The sequence below is a fragment of the Myxocyprinus asiaticus genome, chromosome 40, assembly GCF_019703515.2.
Source record: "Myxocyprinus asiaticus isolate MX2 ecotype Aquarium Trade chromosome 40, UBuf_Myxa_2, whole genome shotgun sequence".
Classification (NCBI taxonomy): Eukaryota; Metazoa; Chordata; class Actinopteri; order Cypriniformes; family Catostomidae; genus Myxocyprinus; species Myxocyprinus asiaticus.
This window is the reverse complement of record NC_059383.1, coordinates 15,691,197-15,709,858: the sequence shown is the minus strand read 5'-3', so window position 1 is coordinate 15,709,858 and position 18,662 is coordinate 15,691,197. Positions and strand designations below refer to the sequence as shown.

The 18,662-nt window shown below is 36.2% G+C and overlaps 1 protein-coding gene across 1 annotated transcript; it reads right to left on the bottom strand.

Annotated features, from left to right (window-relative positions):
• Positions 1 to 5,706: 5,706 nt before the first annotated feature.
• Positions 5,707 to 13,817, bottom strand: LOC127431371 (5-hydroxytryptamine receptor 3A-like). Its single transcript, XM_051681796.1, has 9 exons — positions 13,751 to 13,817; positions 13,258 to 13,421; positions 13,085 to 13,129; positions 12,592 to 12,701; positions 11,901 to 12,070; positions 10,465 to 10,625; positions 7,436 to 7,646; positions 7,101 to 7,331; positions 5,707 to 6,014 (listed from the first exon to the last, which is right to left on the bottom strand). The coding sequence occupies exons 1-9, from the start codon at positions 13,815 to 13,817 to the stop codon at positions 5,725 to 5,727; spliced, it is 1,449 nt and encodes a 482-aa protein (XP_051537756.1). The 3' UTR covers positions 5,707 to 5,724.
• Positions 13,818 to 18,662: the final 4,845 nt, after the last annotated feature.

Genomic DNA, 18,662 nt, shown 5'->3' with positions numbered 1-18,662 from the left:
TAGCAGTCTTCCATTGTGTCGCATGATTTCCTCTATTTGTTCCTGCCTTCTTTGAATTAGAAGCCCATGTTTATCCCAGTGGTTAATGAAATGCTGTTATTCCTTTCACTTTCTGACTATCTTTGGAAATCATGTGCCTCATTTATAGAACACAATACTACCTCGGTGCATTGAGCTAATGAGTCTTTTAATTAGTTCTCTCTCTTAAGAATATAGAGAAAAGAATATATATATATATATATATATATATATATATATATATATATATATATATATATATATATATATATATATATACACACACACACACACTGGCGGCCAAAAGTTTGGAATAATGTACAGATTTTGCTGTTTCGGAAGGAAATTGGTACTTCACTCACCAAAGTGGCATTCAACTGATCACAAAGTATAGTCAGGACATTAATGATGTAAAAAACAGCAACATCACTATTTGAAAAAGTCATTTTTGATCAAATCTAGACAGGCCCCATTTCCAGCAGCCATCACTCCAACACCTTATCCTTGAGTAATCATGCTAAATTGATAATTTGGTACTAGAAAATCACTTGCCATTATATCAAACACAGTTGAAAGCTGTTTAGTTCATTAAATGAAGCTTAACATTGTCTTTGTGTTTTTTTTTTTAGTTGCCACAGTATGCAATAGACTGGCATGTCTTAAGGTCAATATTAGGCCACAAATGGCAAAAAAAGAAACCGCTTTCTCTAGAAACTTGTCAGTCAGTCACAGTCTCACATGTCCTCAGCTGACAGCTTCATTGAATTCTACCCACTCAACACCAGTTTCATGTACAACAGTAAAGAGAAGACTCAGGGGTGCAGGCCTTATGGGAAGAACTTCAAAGAAAAGCCACTTTTGAAACAGAAAAACAAAAAGAAAAGGTTAGAGTGGGCAAAGAAACACAGACATCGGACTACAGATAATTGGAAAAGAGTGTTATGGATCTTAACCCCACTGAGCTTTTGTGGAATCAGCTAGACTGTAAGGTGCGTGAGAAGTGCCCGACAAGACAGCCACATCTATGGCAAGTGCTACAGGAAGCGTGGGGTGAAATGTCACCTGAGTATCTGGATAAACTGACAGCTAGAATGCCAAGGATCTGCAAAGCTGTCATTGCTGCACGTGGAGGATTTTTTGATGAGAACTCTTTGAAGAAGTTCTAAACATTTGTTTCAAATTGTAATAGTAATTTTTCACGTTATTAATGTCCTGACTACACATTGTGATCAGTTGAATGACACTTTGGTGAATAAAAGTACCAATTTCTTTCCACAGAGCAAAATCTGTACATTAATCCAAACGTATGGCTGCCAGTGTATATATATATATATATATATATACATACACATATATGAGAAAACACAAGGGTTCCAATTGTATATTCGGTTTGTGAGGCCTTAGGAAGGTAAGCATCATTAGGGGTACCAGTGCTGGAACCCTAGACTCCCGGTTGTCATGAATGTCATGTGACCTCAGTCAGTCATGGGGTGCAGAGTAGGGTGGCTTTGGGAAGGAGGGGGTGGGTTAGGATGCTTGAATACAGCGCTGCCGCTGAATAGCCTTTGTTTGGTGAGCAGGGGTCCCATCTTTGGTTGCTCTTTGATCCAGATATGATCTAATGGACGAGGGAACTTTAGATAGTGTAGAGCTGAATGGTGCATGTGGTTTCACCCAAATCTTTCAATTGTGTCCCCTGTAGAGCCATACCAGCAGGCATGAGCAACCAGTGGACGATCTCCAAAAGATAAATTTGCAAAACAAGTAACAGCCTACCAATGCCACTTGAAGTGATTTGTTATGATTTTGTGTATGGCTTGTAGGAATTACATTGGCAACTTTCACTCTCTAGCATTCCGTTCTTGGTTGAAGATGAAATTCCTGTGGCACTGGAATCCTATTATGTGAGTTCCAAATGCACAAAAGATTTTGTTGTATTTCTTATTACAGATACAAGTGAAATGGAATTGCTTGTATGTAATGATGTGCACAGCCAAAAACTGTAAAACTCTAGTCTCACCATAGTTGTTTTATTACATGGCCTTAGTAACCCACTGCTGGTTATCCTTGCTTGACATTTACAGTTAGGTCCAAATGTCTGAGACCACATAAAAAATGTGGGATTCAAAATCTAATTTAAACTTCAAAACAAACAGAACAGTTTGGGAATTGGAAAAATCTTTACAAGGGAATGTTATGACATATTATGAAGAAATATTCACACTTCAACACTTTACAATAAGGTTGCATTTGTAAACATTTAACTACATTAGTTAAAACGATCCAACAATTAATAATACTTTTACAGCACTTATCATCTCAGTTAATGTTATTTTCAACATATTCTATTACATTTCTAAAAATATAAAAATACACTCACTGAGCACTTTATTAGGTACACCTGTACACCTATACATGCTATTAGCTAACCAGCCAATCATGTGGCAGCAGTGTAATGTATGAGATCATGCAGATATGGGTCAGTATCTTCAGTTAATGTTCACATCAACCATCAGAATGGGGAACAAATGTGATCTCAGTGATTTAGACTGTGACATGATTTTTGGTGCCAGGCAAACTAGTTTGAGTATTTCTGTAACTGCTGATCTCCTGGGATTTTCACACACAACAGTCTCTACAGTTTACTCAGAATGGTGCCAAAAACAAAAAACATCCAGTGAGTGGCAGTTCTGTGGACGGAAACACCTTGTTGATGAGAAAGGTCAATAGAGAATGGCCAGACTGGTTCAAGCTGACCGAAAGGCTGTGGTAACTCAGATAACCACCCTGTACAATTGTGGTGAGAAGAACAGCATCTCAGAATGCACAACATGTTGAATCTCAAGGCAGAAGACCATGTCAGGCACTTCATTAGAACCATAGTGTTCCTAATAAAGTGCTCAGTGAGTGTAGATTGTTCATTGTTAATTCATGATACCTAATGCATTAACTAATGTTAACAATTACAACCTTATTGTAAAGGGTTACTGAAATATGTAATATTCTACACTATTTCTACATCACTAATCAAATAAGCAAGTTTGACCATGGCATTGACCATGTTAACTCCTTTGTAGAAAAACATCAGATTTCCTTGCTTCCATTGAAGAATACAAGATGCTCTTTGAAACATTTTCAAATCATTCAGCCAGCTCTAGTGCATGTTGTCATTAATGGACATATTAAATATTAAGAAATTCAGAAATTCATGTAAAGTTTTCAAAAGCATTTCACTCAAATGATATTATGCTGATCATTTTATGTAAATTAGAAAAATGCAATTTAGAAGCATTTTCACAAGTAGTTTCAGAATTTTTGGACCCCACTTAATTTAATCATATTAACATTCATTAAAATACTAGTCACCCTAATAAATACATTTTTAATAAAGAAAGAAAGAATGAATAAGTAGCATTTTACATTAAATGTGCCACGATAAAATGCATTTGTAAGTTGACATCGGTCAAATTGTTGTTCCTTATAAAATGATGAAATGTTTGATCCTACAAATTGATGATAAATCGCAAGATTCCCACATCTTGTATCCTCTGTTAGCTCAGCGCTGTGGTGAGCAGATAGCACACCCAGCGTGCTGACAGGGCTAGAGAGATGTCGCATTGATTGTATTGGGATCAATGCTCCCATTTACTGTCTAACTGATTTTTTTTCTTTAATTATGTAGGGTGTCAATGGCATTTATCCAGTCACCCCAGGCCTGCTGAGTGCATTCCCACTGTGCTGAAAATCTTTACAATTAGTACATTTAGTGTCAGTCCTTGGGCAAGGACTAATACTCAACCGCCCTGTGGGCCAGAAAAGAGGGAACACAATATTGATGTGGACAACTGTTAAAACATCTTCTCAAGACATACAGTATACATACAGTACATACAAATTACTGGAGGCTTTCATCAAACAGCAGATTTCAATAACAGGATATAATTTTTTTTAATCTGTCCTGAAGTTTCTAGGTATAGTTCACCCAAACGTAAACATTTCTGTCATCATTTACTCATCTTGTTCCCCCCCCACCCCAAATGGAGATATTAGGCCGAATATCAGCCTTAGTCACTATACACTTCCACTGTATGGAAAAGATATGTAATAAAAGTGAATGGTGACTGAGGCTGTCATTCCGCCTAATAGCTCCTTTTGTGTTCCACGGAAGAAAGTCACAGGGGTATGAAACAACATGAGAATGAGTAAACTATCCCTGAAACAACATGAGAATGAGTAAACTATCCCTTTAACAGAAATTAAATGGAAGGGTATGGAAATATAAAGTATAGACTGTTGCCATGACGATATAAAAACTTTAATATTTATGGTTCCAACAGTTACAAGTGTGAGATACAAGTTACATGTAGAGCATGTTTGACATCATTATGATTAATCTAATGTAGGAAGAAAATGGATGAATATTAGACAGAAAGGCACAAAGTTCAGAAATACCGTTTATTATACAACATTAAGTTCCAGTCCATTAATTTGATTGGACAAGCAGCGTTCCAAGAATGTTGCTATTTATATAATGTAACAGCACAGGATTGTTTCACTGTTTGTCTCACTCTGCTTGCCTGTGATCATGCTTTGGTTCTGTTGGAACTGTTCTCATTGGTGGAGAAAAATTAAAGGAATAGTGAACTATTAAAAGGATCGTTCACTCAAAAATGAAAATTCTCTCAACATTTACTCACCCTCATGCCATCCCAGATGTGTATGACTTTCTTTCTTCAGCAGAACACAAGCAAAGATTTTTAGAAGAATATCTCAGCACTGTAGGTCCTCATAATACAATTGACTGAATGGTGGCCAGAACTCAGAAGGTCCAAAAAAGACATAAAGGCAGCATAATAGTAATCCAAATGACTCCAGTGGTGAAATCCATATATTCTGAAGCAAAATGATCGGTGTGGGTGAGACACAGATCAATATTTAAGTCCATTTTTACTATAAACCTCTACCTTTGAGGCTTTGACCAGCCCCAGCCAGTAGGTGGCTCAATGTAAAAGTGAAAGTCACTACCACACCAGAATGTGAAAGTGAAAGTGTATCTTTCACCCACACCAATCATATCGCTTCAGAATATATGGATTTAACCACTGGAGTTGTATGGATTACTTTTATACTGCTTTTATGTCCTGTTTGGACCTTCTGAATTCTGGTCACCATTCACTTGCATTGTATGGACCTACAGAGCTGAAATATTTTTCTAAAAATCTCCATTTGTGTTCTGCAGAAGAAAGAAAGTCATACACATCTGGGATATGCATGAAGGTGATAAAATAATTAGAGAATTTTCAATTTTGGGTGAACTTTGCCTTTAACATAATAGCTGGCTAAATTGAGTCTGAAATGTCAGTTCCTCTTTAAACTTGTATAAAAGCAATATGACACTCTCAGTCATGCTGTTGTATTGAGTATGCTTACACTTCACAATTTATGCAATACTAAAATGCTGCTCTACATTTGACTATATTTCTTTCAGAGATGGCTGTTTGAAAAGGTTGCATCGATCTGATGAGCACAGCAGTGCACAAGTAATAACTTTTGAATGTAAAAGCACATTTGTTCTCCGTGGTGCTCAACAAGTTCTTCTGCTGTGCGATAACAATCACATTACAGCACATTAACCATGTCAAACACTGCATTTATTTAAGCAGTGAGACAGAACTGGCGCCTTCCATCTACGATCTATGCCTGTGGTCAGGCGTTCTGCCAGACAGACCATAGAGTGCCTAAAGTGATGCTGTAGGCCAACACAATGAGCAGGTAGACCCTAAACAACAGGATGTCCAACACGTACCCTACTTGCAGCCACTCCTTAGCAATCTCTCTGCTGTCATACTTCTTCTCCAGGAACTGACGGATGTTGGTGATCTCTTGCAGGATGTTGTCCATGACAGGAGGGCAGCTGTCCCGCACGGTCAGACCCAAGCCCAGGTTCCTCCCTGTTTCTCTGGATCTCTCGCAGCTGTGATGGCTGCAGCGCACGGCTGAAAGAATCATGGTGAATCTCAGTGTTGATTTCAATTACAAATACAGTGGTTACAGTATACTTTGCTCTGTCCTTTCCTACTGTTTTCCTTACAGGGCACTTTCCACAAATTTGGTAAATTTTTATGTCCCATGATATTTTTAAAAGCATTACAGGCACAAATCTCATGTTTTTTTTTTTGTTTTTTTTTAGAACTATATGATAGATAAACTATTTTCTAAAATAAAATTCACCTAGTATTAAAAGTAGCCTATTTTAAACACATCCTCTACTTTTAATTGTAATTTAGTGATTTAAAAAGGCTTTTGGCCTGTTCAGCCTCTTCTCGACTGTATCCAACAATTAAAATCATACAGCAATTTCATAATTCTGACATGATGTTAAATTGTTATCCAATTCAAGCCATGGTCATATTACACTTTGCACTCCATCTACTTCCATTCAAACGCAAAAGACCGGACACTCAAGATCATGTGAAGAAATTTAGCATTCAGTTGTGTATTAAAGGTCAAGTTAGACAAACTTTCACTTGTGAATTCTAATGACGAGAAAGTGTGTGACCACTAGAGGATTGAAATGTCACACCCTGACCTCTTGGTTCATACAGTATATTTCAAAGCTGCATGTTTTTGTTTTTACAGGAAAGTGAGTTTATGGTATATTTTAAATGTTATTTTTTATTTATTATTTACTGAACCAGAAGCCATCATATCTTGTCGGTTGCAGTGTCCGAAAAAGGCAGAGGCTACTTACACTAAGTGTAAATGTAGTTGGCTATGTAATGCAAGCATTAAAATGCCTTACAATTCATGCGCTGTAGTAAAATTGCTTTGATGTCATAAGATAGCATTGTATGAAGAACAGAGCAATAAGTGTTTATGCACTGATAATCAGCCGTTTTACTCGTGATTTGTGTGAAAGAAGTGAATAAAAGTCATCGTTGTTGTATCGAAACTACTGTGATACGGACAATGAGTCATGTAAAAATCAGTTTGCAAAAAGGTAGGTAAAGTAATATGAATTAACGAGACCAGGTTGGTTCTGCATCAAAAATGTGCTACAGTAAAATTACCTGGACTCCCACCTGTGTTCATGTTGTTCTCTTTGTAGAGTGGGAGGTCAGATCCCTGAGAGAGGAGGGAGCAGAACTTCTTGTTGCGAATGCAGAGCAGGACTGTGGCCTTCTCAAGCACCAGGTGTTTGACCCACTGGGGCACATGGGACTGTAGATCCTGTTTGTGCACCAGCCTCACGATCAGAACGGTCTCTGTCAGACTGATCACCAGCAGAGCCATGCACACCACAAAGTACACACCTATATTCCAACAAGCAGCAACACAAATACACTTACTATACATGTATTCTAGATCACATTGGATTTCACTCGCTACCAATAAAAAATATTTTTAATCTGTTTACCAATGAGAGGGGTCCCTATGGCAGTTGCTGGAAGAGTATCAGAGACGATGATAAGAAAGACAGAATAGCCCAAGAGCAGAGTGATCTTGAAGGACACCCTCTCTCCACTGTCTGGGGGCAGGTAAAACCCAACTATATCCATCAACATCAGGAATATACTGGGCAACAACAGGTTGACTGTGTAGAACAAAGGTCTGCGTCGGATCACAACCTGGTGATTGGAAGAGATAAAGGAAAATGTTGGGGTGGAATGTAATGTGACCAAACATTTGGACCATGTGCAGGTACATTTACAACAAATTGTTAATGTATTTTAAAGCTGATGTGCATAATTTGAACCTGCCTCATAGAATCACGTTATTATACCTGCATTTTAACAAAAAGATTTTTACATGGCTCGAATTGCATCAGTTTTCTGATGAAATTAACACTGAAGGTGCTACAATGACAATGACTTTTATTCACTTTCAAATAAATCCAGGGTAAAAAGGCAGATTATCAGTTAATGTTTTTGCCATTTCCTCACACAGTGCTCTTATCTTATGACATCTAAACACTTTTACTAAATTGCATGACTTGTAAGGCGATATACATTTTAATGTTTGCATTACATAACTAACTGCATTTGCAAGCTTTTTCAAAGTTCATTAAGATGCAGTTTAGCTCAACGGATAGAGCATTGCAATTGCAATGCAGAGTGGAGTACGAGTCCTGCTGAACATGTGAGTAGACACTTGAGCCAAAAGTTTCACAGAAGCACCATAAAATGACGTGGTTTGTTGCTTCAGCAATTTAATTTTTTTCACATTTGCTTTTTATGACACTATTGGTTAGGTTTAGGTTTAAGGTTTAGGGTAGGAAGGTATGTTTTGTTTATTTAAAACCAGAAAGAACATTAACTTTCAAAACCTCATCTGTTTTTCATCTCACATTTGCTTTTTATGACACTGTTGGTTAGGTTTAGGTTTGAGGTTTAGGGTAGGGAGGTTTTGTTGATTTGACACACAATAGAGCATTAAAGGAATAGTTCACTCAAAAATGAAAATTCTCTCATCATTTACTCATCCTCATGCCATCCCAGATGTGTATGACTTTCCTTCATCAGCAGAAATTATGAGAGAATTTTCATTTTTGGGTGAACTATCGCTTTAATCTTAAAAACTTCATTAGTTTTTCATCTCACATTTGCTTTTATTACACTATCGGTTAGGTTTAGGTTTATGGTAGGGTGGTGTTTTTTTATTATTATTATTTACCACTCGATAGAGCATTAACCTTAAAACCTTACCTATTTGGGAGAAATTTACATTCGCTTTTAGTCCCACGCAGTGGACATTTCACCTTGGAACCGCCGCGATACAGAGCGTGTAGGTAACCACGGAAATAAATTTAGCTAAAATGTCATCACAGTCATGTAATTTTCATGAAATCAGTGATGGTAATTTTTCGATGCAAAATTTCTTATCCCAATATGCAGAGGCAACTACTGTATAAGTAAACACTGTGGTTCTGTGCCGCATATTTTCTTTTTCTTATCTGGCATTTTTGTCTTGTTTTCTGGTAAAAATATCTAAACATTATAAAAACAAGACAAATTTACTTTAGAAGCAAAATTATACAGTATAAGATATCATGTCATGTTTGCAGAGAAATCAATCAAAATTTTGTAATGATTTATGCTTATAACAAGAAAAATATATTTTCCAACCTATCTGATTCAAAGGTAACAAGTTTATTAAATTGTTTTTAACCCCCTCACAAATACTTTTTCTTGTTTTAAGCGTAAACCCAACCCAGTTTTGTGAGATTTCGCCAAAATGTCATATCATTTTGCTTCTCAAGTCAATTTTGCTTGTTTTAAGGATGTTTATATATTTTTTACTGGAAAACAAGACAAAAGTACTCCGTAAGAAAATTCTTATTTGCAGTGTTGAGCAACTTGTCAAGCACGACACAGCAACAATGGCTTGACCAGTGGGCTTAACTATCTCTTTGTACAACCAATGGAAGAATTTACTGAAATCTTTTTTGATTATTTTTTCAAAACTGGATTGAAGCTACTGATGCAGAAATGACACACTTAAGCTTTAAAATCATCATTAATAAAAAAGCAACTACCATTACGTTTTCGGAGTGACTATTTGCACTAGGTGTAAACAGCACCTGCAAAACAGCGCGGTTATTTGCACACCAATAGTCTGGTGGAAACAAAAATTGAAGATAAATTGCACCCCAAGTGTTGCTGAATGGTGTGGGGTGTAATGAGGGTATGGATAGGCTTTTAACGTACGGCCAACCCAGGTTCGAATCTGCCTTTTGTCCCACTTTTTCCCATCCTGTTTCCTGTCTCCACTATTAATATTTCCTTTAATGCTAAATAAAAATGAACATAAAGGTTGATTTTCTCACAGTGATTTGGTCACAGTGAAGGTCGGGGAGTTGAGAGAAAGGTTTAATCCAGGGAAATTAACCGTGGGTTTACAATAGTAACATTGTAGAAACCATGTTTTATGGTGGAAGACATAGTTTTAATGCAATAACCATGGTGTTCCTACAGTTATATAGTGTTAATATAGTAACCATGTTTAATTTTGTGGTTGCTATGATTTTACGACAATGGTGATACTATAATTACTGAAGCAAAATCATGATTAATTTTTGTAAAGGAAGGTTCGGGTTAGGTTTAGGGGTAGGGGTTGGTGTTGGTGTAGGTGTAGTGTGTATGGGACTCTAAATAAACACAAGAAACATGCTGCTGTAATGCCCCTTTACTGTACTGTATGTTAGTAGCCTATTTAATTAGGGGGTGAAAAAACATCTAACACTATTTACACAAGATGCTTTTTGTTGCTATTAAATCTTAGTATAAATAACATCTATCACGATTTGCACTAATCTCTGCCTTATGTTTATTACAGTAAATAAGGCTTCTGTTTGTCCTTACTGTAGAAATACTGCATAGGTGACATTTTTCATTTCCAAATGCTAATGTGTGGTGTGCCTTAAATTGGTATTACTAGGCTACTTACATGGAACTTCATTTCGGCGTAGTAATCATCATTATCCAGGCTGAACTCTTTGTATTTGGAGAGGACTTCAAGCAGCTCCCATTCTCCCTGGTTCATGAAAACACTCCTGTCCTCCATTATATCCTTAGGGCTTCTTATTAGTGTGATGTTGATGTCTTTAGCTACAAGACAAGATAAAGCTAAAGGTCAGTTCATTCAGTTTAATCATGTTTTTCTGGAAAAAACTGGGAATTTGTTTGACTTTCTTGCTTTAAATATAATGCAACACTTGTTCTGTTAAGTTATCTGTACTGTTTTTATGTTTAGGGTGCCAGAAACTGCAATGATGTATGTGTAAAAATAATAATACTAATTTTGAAATGAATCCCTTCTTTCACCTTTAAATTCTTTTAATATGTTCCACTGAACAAAATACATTCTTGAAGCTGTATTGCTTTGTTTTACTGCAGATCAGATGTGCAATTTTCAGAAATCTGACTGGAATGCATTCTAGTAACATTGTTTCTGTTTGGGATCGATCTGACCCCTCCAAATAAACTGTAGAAAAATACAACAATAGAAATTAAAATAAACAGGGGTATACCTGTACTGCAACAGTGTGCACACTAGTCAGAGAATCTTAGCATGCATATATTTATTGCTTTTATTCATGTTTTATAATTGGGTTCTCTGAGACATTTACATTTATTCATTTAGAAGACGCTTTTATCCAAAGCGACTTACAAATGAGGAGAACAACAGAAGCAAATCATCCAAGGGAGGCAGTAGTAACACAAGTGCTGTAATACAAGTTTCAAAATTATTTAGAGAAGTACCCCTAGCAAGGAGGATGAGAGTTTATTTATTATTATTTTAATTTTTTTTAAAGACAGTGCACTAAAGGGGTTGGGTCAAATGCTCATGGAAGAGTTGTGTCTTTAGATGCTTTTTGAAGGATGTTAGAGAACCATCTGTTCGGGTGGAGTACAAGACCCCAAACATGTAATGTCACGTTTTTCATGTAGAACATTTGACGTGCGTTATCTAGTTTGAAATTTTGTTTATAATAAATGTTTATGAGATCAGGAAAGACATGAAGTACCATCCTCATACTTAAATGTCCTTCTTATTAAATGTTAACTGAATACTATTTTCAAGCTACTGTATTCAAATGACCTTGGGGTCTCTCAAAACCCAAAAAGAACATGAGGGTTAAATAAAGCCTTGTTTTAAAATGCCATTCTAATGTCTGCAATAAATGTGGTATTTTGGAAGAACAACTTGATGCTTGTCTGTCTTTAAATTAGCTTTTATTCTTAAGTTTTCTGAATAACTGAAGATCACATTTTTCAAAATCCTTTTAGACATCCTAGATTCCTTGTGTAGGAGGTACATTCTGCTGTCACTGACAGCAAAAGACAGGTCTCTCAAAACAATACTGAACTGAGTGTACATACTTGTGTGTAGCCAGCTCTGGAAAGTCAGGCTGCATTTTTGGACATCAAAGGGAAAGTTGTAGATGTTGAGGGAGCAGGCAGTCACCACCTGGATGGGCTTATAGTTGCGCACAAGCCCGTCATGGCCTACATAGATGTATGGAATATCGGGAGACTTTCCTACATCCACACTGCAGAGGACATAGAGAGAGACCATGAAGGAAACAGGGTTTGGCTGTAGGAAAAAAACTTGTAACTTTTTTAAAAGCTTCACATGTCATTAATGCAAAAACAAATTAGTGCAATATTGGTTGAAGAAATAGTTCACCCAAAATTGAAAATTCTGTCTAATATTTACTCAGCCTCATGATGTTACAAACCTGTATGACTTTCTTTTATCCATGAAACACTAGAGGAGAAAGTCAGAAGAATGTTGATGCTGGTCTTTTTTCCATACAGTGAAAGTAAATGCTGACTGAGGCTAACATTCTTCCTAACACATCTTTATGTGTTCCACAGAAGAAAGAAAGTCATACGGGTTTGAACCAACATAAGGGTGAGTAAATGATGACAGAATTTTCCTTTTTGGCTGAACTATCAATTTAATATAACTGGTGCAGTGTTCTGAGAACGCTGCTGTAAAGAGCTGATAGACATGTAAAATACTGTTAAAAACAACTTATGAAGCTCATCTTACATCAGCTCTACTCACAATTCATTGATAAGAATATCTGGAATCCAGACGTTGATAGTGGGAATAGAAATTTGTTTGACATCATCAAATTCTTCAGGATTCCACACAAGGAACTCATCTTTCCATTGCTTTTGAAGTGAGAAAAATGTCAAGCACAAACAAATATATATATTATAAGAGAAATTATGATGTTTAAAGTTTTGAATTTAAATATTTGTAGATGATGCACCCTGCACAGACCTCTGCATTTGGTGAATTCCAATAATTCATTAATTAACTTGCTATTACTTATAATGCAAGAGTAAAGGCTATATAATGCACATCTACAGCATATATATATATATATATATATATATATATATATATATATATATATATATATATATATATATATATATATATATATAAATGCAAAACATGTACAAATTTATATTATATATAAAACTATATATAAAATATATAAATAAATATTTAACATTTTAAATTAACCTTTCATTTTCCACCAACATACCTGTCTGTACCACACATATGTTGTCAAGACCTGGTTCTTCTCATCCTGTGGTGCACAAAATATGTGCAAATATTAAAATATGAATGCAAAATACAGCTGTGAACACAGAGACCTTTATACGTTCAAATATATATTTACTTTAATTGTTAAAAACATTTTAGACTTCAACCCACCACATTGAGAATAGCATAAACCATTAGGTCAATGGCCACAGTCGTTGACTGTCTCCAGTCCCTCACGGGTCGAACTCCTTTCTTATATCCGACACTTAAAAACTCATTCAGTCGAACCAGTGTGGCATTGGCGAAACGCCCAGAGTTAGTGCCCAGCTTTTTCACTGTACCAAGAGCAAAGAGCAGGTTCTTATCACTTCATTGACTAGCGACTTCAGAGATAAAAAATAAATAAATACATTAATTAATAATGATGAACAAAAACGGATATATTGGCAGCGTCTCAAACCCAACTGAACTGCCTACCTCAGCATGCTTGCGCATCGCAACGCGCCTGTGATCTCCATGTCGGCATCTCATTAGGTTTTGAGACATATAGGCTTTGAATAACGGGATCGTTTAACGTTCAGTGTAAAAGAAGGCCGTTCATTTGTTTTTAAGCTCAAAAGCTAGCTGTTCCCAGGACCGAATCAAAAGTATTTAAATAAGTTACCTGAGCAAGCCATCGCCGCCCCGTACATGGAAACGCAGAGAGCTGTCCAGAGTGCTGAAAATTTCATTTTGCTGAGTTGTTTGGCGTTGCTTTGCAGTAAGAAAGCGTTGTTCTCGAAGGCTGCTAGCCTCGGGCTGCTTCTGTCCAGTGATGCGCCCTGAGCTCCATTAGTTATCTCTGTACTTCCCATTACCATTCAGGCTGTCAATTACAGCACTTAGTCCATCCGCCCTCTTCTGCATCATCATCCAACAGCCTAAGCAGTCCCAAAGCACTTCGGCCTGCGCAAATGCCCCAAGAGTCATATATGAGAGCATTAACGATACAAACCTTACAAGTTACTGTATACATTGTGCACTTAAAAACTAGATAGGCTATTGTACTAAAATACTCTTAAACCATTTGTAAAACTGTAAATAGTAAGTATTATTGTTTAATTTCAATTCTTTTAAAATAGCATCTGTGAATATGCTTAGTAAGGGATGCTCTAAGGATGCAGCATGCTAGTGTGCCAATGGTGTATCTATTAAATAGTTTGAACATAATAATTTTTTTTCTTTTTTTTCTGCAAATCGATGATGTTTTTCTCCTCGCACTAAGTTAACAAGGGGGGGTCACATATCGGTAACAGCTACCTTTGACATTTTATGGGTCATGTTTCTCCACCAAGTTCAAGTCCATTTCCATGAGCACTTAGGCATTAAACTGAGATCTAATACTGAGCCCAGCCAAGATGAGACTTAATTAGCCTGGCAACAGGCCGTTGATTAGATTAGTGTCAGGAAAATATTATCGGAATTTTGTAGAGAAATTGAATTATGTTGTTTTTTCTGACAGGACAGGCAGCTCTGAGAAGCTATGTAATCAAAACATATTGTGGTGACGTGCAGGTGATTGCGGTTTATATTTCTGTAAGGAAACTGGAACTTGATATATGATATTGTTGCAACATATAGATATATTTCCCCTGCTGCAAAAAAAATACTCCATAGCTTTCCATAACTTATTACTAAATTTTATGAAGAGTTCTTGGTATTGTTGGCTGGTGCACCTTTACTTCACCCTTAGCAGCCAAACTGTGCATATTCTTAAGAAATTCAATTAAACTGTATTATTTGTATCTTAATTGGTTGCGGTAAAGTGTGCTTATCTATAAAATCTGATTTTCATTGTTTTCATTTGAGTGATCTAATGAATGACTTTAAAAAATGTAATATCTAATATAACCAATGCCACTTTCAAATACTTCATTTGAAATTTAAATGTTGTTAATAATATTCAGAACTCAGAACACACTGGAATTTCAAAACATCATCTGAACTTGTCAAAGTTTATAAGGGCATTTGTTTCTAACCATATAAAAAAACACGGCATACTGATCATTCGCAGTAAATACTTCAATTGAATCGGTAAATTATATTAAGATTATATTAATGAATTAAATTAAGAACAGTTATGACTATTGCCTATAAAATTTACATCATATATTGAAATCATCATAAAAAAAATTAAATAATGCTTAATATACCACATTTTAAAAACTTGGCCAGTCCATATGTTAGATTATTTACAGTTCTCTGCAATCTACTATCACAGATTATTTTTTATAAAATAACACCTAGATAGGCATAGAATAGAAAATAATGACGTGCTGTGTATCAGATGTTAGATTACATCAACAAAAACAAAGAAACTCAGAAGACTCCACTACAGGGGCATTTTTTTGCCCACACCTTTTGCATATCTAGGCTAGGGCATTTTTTGTCACTTTTGGTGGCGATTTTCGCCCCGAGTTCTTGCTAATTTATGAACCTGACCTACATACCATGTTTTCTTCCAAAAATGTCAAAAAGCCTAAGGAAAGTGGAAGTAAAATACATGGATACAATGTAAAGATCCCTGATCTTTAAGATCTTTAATACCGCAAAAGATCCCTGCATTCCTGCAGTGTTATTTTTGATAGGAACTCATGAAAGAGAAAGGGAATACAGCAAAAATATGTACAATAAATAGTTTTTCTTTATTCTTCATTAAAACAATTACATACAGCATGAATAATTACATAGCTATGAAGCTTCTTTACAATCAAGAGGAGACCTATTTATGCATTCAAACTACAGAAGTACATCTTGACTGAATTACCATTAATAATTAAATGCAGTGTAAAATTAAATATATGACATATCAAATACAATTTAACAGCTTCACATATATATATATATATATATATATATATATATATATATATATATATATATATATATATATATACATATATAGGGCAGCTAGATAACACCAAAATCTTACTAATAATTGGCCAGCTCACTTTTTAAACAATGGGTATTTGCAAATAATTGTTTGATACTTTCAGAAGTTGCAATTACAGTTGTTTATTTGTAACCATAATATGATACTGTGCTATCTGTGCCAATTTCATGTGTTAGCTTAATGCTTTCTCTGACCCTCTCTTCTGTCTCTCTGTTTTTGTCTCTAAATCTCTCTTTTTCTACCACCACCATCAGACTTTTAGACAGAACTCCAGCTATTCCAGAGCAGCAGCAATGTCATTGAGTGGACCAGCACAAGCACCAGATAGACGCGGAAGAGGACCTTCCAGCCAGTACAACTGTGAACTGCCCTCATTGTCCTCCTCCTGAAGGTATAGTTTAGGAGACACCACCTCCTGTAGTATTTACTCCAGTGGAGAGTCACTATTCGGAACATCTGTCAGAAAAAACAGGTCTGTCTCTTGAGAAAGATCAAACTCGTAGCCTAAAAGAGTTATAGAGAGAACACAAATATTAAGCCATTTAGAAGCATGTAATGTAGTGTGACAGTTGTATAAGCTATCCAAAATATTGTGTCTAATATTATGGGTGTTTGTCAATATAAACTTTGATGTTGACTTGACAAAGCCTTGTCTGAAAGTTTAAAATAGTTAAAAGCAGATTAAATTTGAAGGTTTTCTATGCCTTACATACAGTAGTTTGAATACACCTAAACAGAATTAAAGGGATAGATCACCCAAACATTTAATTCTCATAATGTACTCACCATCATGCCATCTTAGATGTGTATTACTTTCTTTTGTTCTGCAGAACACAAACAAAGATTTTTAGGAGAATATCTCAGCTCTGTAGGTCCATACAATGCAAGTGAATGGTGACCAGAACTCTGAAGGTCCAAAAAGCACATAAAAGCAGCATAAAAGTAATCTGTACGACCCCAGTGGTAAAATCCATGTCTTCAGAAGCGATATGATAGGTGTGGGTGATATATAAGTCGTTTTTATATAAGCCAGTTTCACTTTCACATTCTTCTTCTTTTGTTTTTGGTGATTCGCATTCTTCGTGATTATATCGCCACCTACTGGGGAAAAAGGAGAATTTATAGTAAAAAAGGACTTAAATATTGATTGTTTCTCAGCCACACCTATCATATCACTTCTGAAGATAAGGATGTATCTACTGGAGTCATATGGATTACATTTTTATGCTGCATGTATGTGGTTTTTGGTGCTTCAAAATTCTGGCCACCATTCACATGCATTGTATGGACCTATAGAGCTGAAATATTCTTCTAAAAATGTTATTTTGTGTTCTGCACAAGAAAGAAAGCCATACACGTCTGGAATGGCATGTAGGTGAGTAAATGATAAAATAATTTTCCTGTTTGGGTGAATGATCCCTTTAAAGGGTTAGTTCACCCAAAAATGAAAACTCCTTATGTGTTCCAAGGAAGAAAGAAGGTCATATGGGTTTGGAAGATTACGGTGCATAAATGATGACAGAATTTATTAACTAACCCTTTTAAGGTTTGGATAAGAGATACTGTATATAGACTCTGAACATTCATTCAATGTAATTCTCAACCGTAATAGTAATTCAGAACAGCCTGAAGTACTGTGCTTAATTTGGCAGACGTTGCTTAGAAAGAGCTGGAATATTCAATATTATATAACATAATAACTTGTCTAAGGATAACAAATAGATAATATTCTCTCTCCTACCCCCTGACTGATCCACATCATCCAGTGTCTTCACTGAAGTGAACACACTGTCAATAAAGCTCTGGTCCGTCGAGCCGTATTTGTCCAGTAAGCAGGCAGATATGGACATCTCCTTGACTTCCTTCTCACTGTAATGCAAAAGCTTCACCACAGAAATTGACTTTGCCAAACTGAGCACCAAAAGTGCCATACAGACAGACAGCAAAGAAAGCCCCTGTGACAAAACAAGCAAAACGTTGTTGTTGTTGTCCACTGGAGTGTTGTGAATAGGTGAAAAATTATGAAGAGTTCTGGCTGTACTATACCAATGAGGGGTGTTTTAATGGCTGTAGCAAGAATTTCATCCATCAGATTGACTCTGACTACAGTGTAGCCCAGGAGAATGCTGGTCTTGAAAGTGATGTGTTCCACTGTTTGGAGGAAGATAGAAGCTGATGACATCCTCAACCAAGAGGAAGATACTCGGGATAAGCAGACCTACCACGTACAGCAGGGGTCGCCTGCGGATCAACACCTTCAGAGAGACAATGAGACTAGGGTGGAACACTCAATTTGGGTGACACTGGCCAAGTTTGGAATGGCATACTACCATACTACTCTTACTATTTCTGCCATAGATAGATATTAGTAGTATGGGCAGTATGCCATTCCAATCTCAACCATTCATTCCATACATAGTCCTTATTCAGAGTAGCGCCATATTAAATTTTTGACGGAAAATAATTATGTACTGCTAATTTGAGGAAGAACGTACTTCTCGGCCGTTAAAAAGTATGTTCTTGAGGTATGCAGGTGAGTAGTATGAATACATTCCCAGACATACTTCATACGGGAACGTGGGCATTGTCTTGTGACCCTAATATATGATGTAGTAACAACAACCGCAAAAAGAATTTATTCTGG